The sequence below is a fragment of the Cariama cristata genome, unplaced genomic scaffold, assembly GCF_000690535.1.
Source record: "Cariama cristata isolate BGI_N322 unplaced genomic scaffold, ASM69053v1 scaffold22292, whole genome shotgun sequence".
Lineage (NCBI taxonomy): Eukaryota > Metazoa > Chordata > Aves > Cariamiformes > Cariamidae > Cariama > Cariama cristata.
In genome coordinates this window covers 13,047-14,153 of record NW_009604704.1, presented here as the reverse complement: position 1 = coordinate 14,153, position 1,107 = coordinate 13,047, and the positions used below count along the sequence as shown (strand labels likewise).

The window sequence follows — 1,107 nt, the reverse complement described above, 5'->3', positions numbered from 1 at the left end:
GTGGTCGAGGCCCGGGTGGCGGTGAGGAAATGGGTCCTGAAGGAGAGGTTTGCTGTCGTTGGGGGCACTGTGTGTTTTGGGCTGGGAGGTGCTTAGGTGGCAGCGAGGGATGGGGTCAGATTCCCTTCGGCTGCCCTGCTGTCTTTCTGCTCTTGGAAAAGGGAATTGTGGCTTTTCTGCATTAAATCATTTTTTTCTAAAAGGTGTTTTATCAGTATTTGCATTCTCTGACTAGCTAGCAATTCCTTCCCATCAGAACCTTTTGTGTAATGAAACTGTATGGGGAGCTCTAAATCCATGCTGTTAATAATGAGAGCAACATAAAAGTAAAATGGAGCACCATGTTCAGCGTTGTCACAAAGAACAAAGGGAGTTTGTCCAGCAGTTGTATTTGTCAGCACAGGGAGCAGATGCTAAGTTTCCTCGATAGATACGACTGAGAAAGAGTTCATGGGTACTTTTTCCCTGAATTGTTTTTTTCCCTCTCTTCCATCCTGACTCTACTACTGTTTGGATTTGGGTTTGAATGCAACAGAACATGATTTTAAACTTGCTTTCATCCTCCCCCAGGATTATTGAGCTGTGTCATCAGTTCCCTCACGGTATCACAGACCAGGTGATTCAAAATGATATGCCTCACATGGAAGCCCAGCAGCGAGCCATGGCGATCAACAGGCTGCTCTCGATGGTAGAGTGATCTTCCCTTCCTCGTGTTACTTCAGCCAACCTGGAGCACTCTTCATACACGCAGTCTGCATGCTAGCAGTCTGAATGCATGGGCTAGCAAATGACTCCCTTTGGACTTAGCGGCATTTGCCATAATGTACAGTTACTGTAACTTATTTTTGGTTGCCATAAGCACTTATGATTGCCAAAGCCAATTAAAACATACCTCAACTTACTCTTTCCATTCTGTAACACAAAGCTAACCTGAATGTGTATATCCACGTGGATTTCTAGGTGAAGCCACAGCTGAGAAGTACCACATTTGGTTTTTTGATGTGTCTAGAGTTCTTAGATCTTCTTTTCCCTGTGTATTGCTTTGTAAACCAGAATGTGATGTGATGGTCTGATGTAGCAGTCGGGTGCAAGTGTAGTTGCAGTAGT

General features: G+C 44.6%; 1 protein-coding gene across 1 annotated transcript in view; it reads left to right on the top strand.

The window, feature by feature from the left end:
* The first annotated feature begins 574 nt into the window (after nucleotides 1-574).
* Nucleotides 575-1,107, top strand: part of POLR3F (polymerase (RNA) III (DNA directed) polypeptide F, 39 kDa) — a 9,209-nt gene continuing 8,676 nt past the window's right edge. The window contains exon 1 of the mRNA XM_009695716.1: nucleotides 575-688. Within this exon, the coding sequence (XP_009694018.1) occupies nucleotides 632-688 (57 nt within the window). The 5' untranslated portion in view covers nucleotides 575-631. The remainder of the gene's footprint in view (nucleotides 689-1,107) is intronic.